The sequence below is a fragment of the Pteropus vampyrus genome, unplaced genomic scaffold, assembly GCF_000151845.1.
Source record: "Pteropus vampyrus isolate Shadow unplaced genomic scaffold, Pvam_2.0 Scaffold162, whole genome shotgun sequence".
Taxonomy (NCBI): Eukaryota; Metazoa; Chordata; class Mammalia; order Chiroptera; family Pteropodidae; genus Pteropus; species Pteropus vampyrus.
The window spans coordinates 131,719-133,893 of record NW_011888943.1 but is presented as its reverse complement, the minus strand read 5'-3'; the positions used below and the strand labels follow the sequence as shown (position 1 = coordinate 133,893).

Genomic DNA, 2,175 nt, shown 5'->3' with positions numbered 1-2,175 from the left:
AGTGTTGCCTTAACCATCTTCCTCCTGGCTGCGTGTCCTCGGTGGCGTAACTTTGACAATTTTCTGCCCTTCAGCTCTAGGAAAACAAAATTAGCAGAATTAGAAACATGCCTTCTGGCCACGTCTTTCCATTTTGTGGGATGACATCATCGGCTGAAGGGTCTGGGTATCCAAGCTCTTAAGGAATGTTTCTTTTTTCCTGCTAAAGGTGTCCCTCTTGTCTACGAAGCCCTCAGCTGGCAGCACGGGGTGTTCGTGGGGGCGGCCATGAGATCAGAGGCCACGGCGGCCGCCGAACACAAAGGTACACATCTAAGTCAAAGTCTGAAACTACAGAGAAGCGTGACTGGCGTTCCCTCTGCCTCTGTGTGTCTGTGTGTCTGTCTGTCTCTCTTTCTCTCTCTGTCTGTAGAGAGAAAGAGAAGACCAAGCATGCCTGTGTCAACAGTAAACACACCACCATCGTTCTGTGAGCGCCATTTACTAACAGAGCCCCACTCTGTTAACAGGCAAAGTCATCATGCATGACCCCTTCGCCATGAGGCCTTTCTTTGGCTACAACTTTGGCAAATACCTGGCCCACTGGCTCAGCATGGCCCAGCACCCGGCAGCCAAGCTGCCCAAGATCTTCCACGTCAACTGGTTCCGGAAGGACAAGGAGGGCAAGTTCCTCTGGCCGGGGTTTGGCGAGAACGTCAGGGTCCTGGAGTGGATGTTTAACCGGATCGACGGGAAAGGTGGTGCCAAGCTCACGGCCATCGGCTACGTCCCGGAGGAGGGGGCCCTGAATCTGAAAGGCCTGGGGGGTGTCAATGTGAAGGAGCTCCTGGACGTCTCCAAGAAGTTCTGGGAGGAGGAGGCGGAAGTCATCCAGACGTACCTGGAGGAACAAGTGAACACCGACCTCCCCTTCGAGGTCGAGAGAGAGATCTTGGCTCTGAGGCAGAGAGTCAGCCAGATGGAGTCAGACTCAGGGCTTCACCCTTAAAATCGCCCCCTTTCCAATCCATGAGCTGTCCTGGCAGCAGCGAGAGAGAGTGGCGTCTCCTGAGCTGACACCTCCCACAGCAGCCGCGTGGTGGCCACACTAATGAGCGCATCCCAGACACACTTCAATAGTTAGATGAGACCACAGAGTTCCTGCTAGTAGCTAATGAGCCTGGGAGGGGAAATCGCAGCACGTCTCCAAAATTCACGAGCCAACGCACATTTGTTCAATCTTAAGGACACTCGGGCATTTAGTCTTTTTTTTTTTTTTCGTTTTAGCGGTATCGGTTAGCCGGAATGACACAAAAAATACTTGAGCTGTATACGTGAGTGTGTGTGGTGTATTTGTGCACATGTGTTTATGCGCTGTTATCTAAAATACATTTAATACCTTTGCAAAAATCTTGGGCAAGATTACATACTAGTCGTTGCTAGAAAGGCCGATTGCTTCATTATTAATATGTGTGTTTAAATTATTTTGTATACCACTGTTTCTTACATTTACATAATTTCAAATGTTCCTCTTAACACTTCTTGGAAAATCACGAAATAAACTTTTGTAGAAAAGACGGAGTTGTTTGCTTTTGTTTTTTATTTGAACCACCAGGAAGAGAGGACTGTTCGATGAAACACCTCGTGATTCAGATCCTCTCCAAAGAATGTGGGGACTTTGGGATCGCCATTAAGGAGGCGTGGTTGGGGGCATGGGAGAAGCGGAAAGGCTCTGATGGGGAGGTATGAGCAGAATGTCACCCAGAGATGACATGCAGCCACCCCTAGTTAGTGTCCTTTAATAATCCTATAAACCTTTAACGGTGGGTCTTTAACTGGAATGGGAGAGTTTAAAATGTGTTTCTTAGTCAAAATTTGTGTCTGGGGGCTGGACCTTCCACAAAAATTACATTGCAGCCAGTTTTGTCAATAAACTCTTTTTTGAGCAACACTTTTCTCAAAGTCAACCACAGGGGAGGGGAGGACAGAGAAAAGCGCTCTCAGAAGGAGCAGCCAAGGGTGTCTCCGCTGCAAGAGCACTAACTGGGGGCCTTCTGTATACCGAGCTTCCGGTCAATGGGGGGTTCGCGTGGGCCGCCCTTGGTGTGGGCCTCCAGCCCTCGCCTGCTCCTTCTGCTCCCGTGTTTGTTGGGTGCTTGGGAACAACCCAGACAGGCCATGAACTTGACGTGGCAC

At 49.8% G+C, this 2,175-nt stretch overlaps 1 protein-coding gene across 1 annotated transcript in view; it reads left to right on the top strand.

Moving 5' to 3' along the window:
• LOC111745708 (phosphoenolpyruvate carboxykinase, cytosolic [GTP]-like) overlaps positions 1 to 988 on the top strand; it is a 1,149-nt gene extending 161 nt beyond the window's left edge. Inside the window, exons 2-3 of the mRNA XM_023536613.1 lie at positions 176 to 304; positions 510 to 988. Of these exons, the coding sequence (XP_023392381.1) occupies positions 176 to 304; positions 510 to 988 (608 nt within the window). The remainder of the gene's footprint in view (positions 1 to 175; positions 305 to 509) is intronic.
• The last annotated feature ends 1,187 nt before the right edge of the window (positions 989 to 2,175 follow it).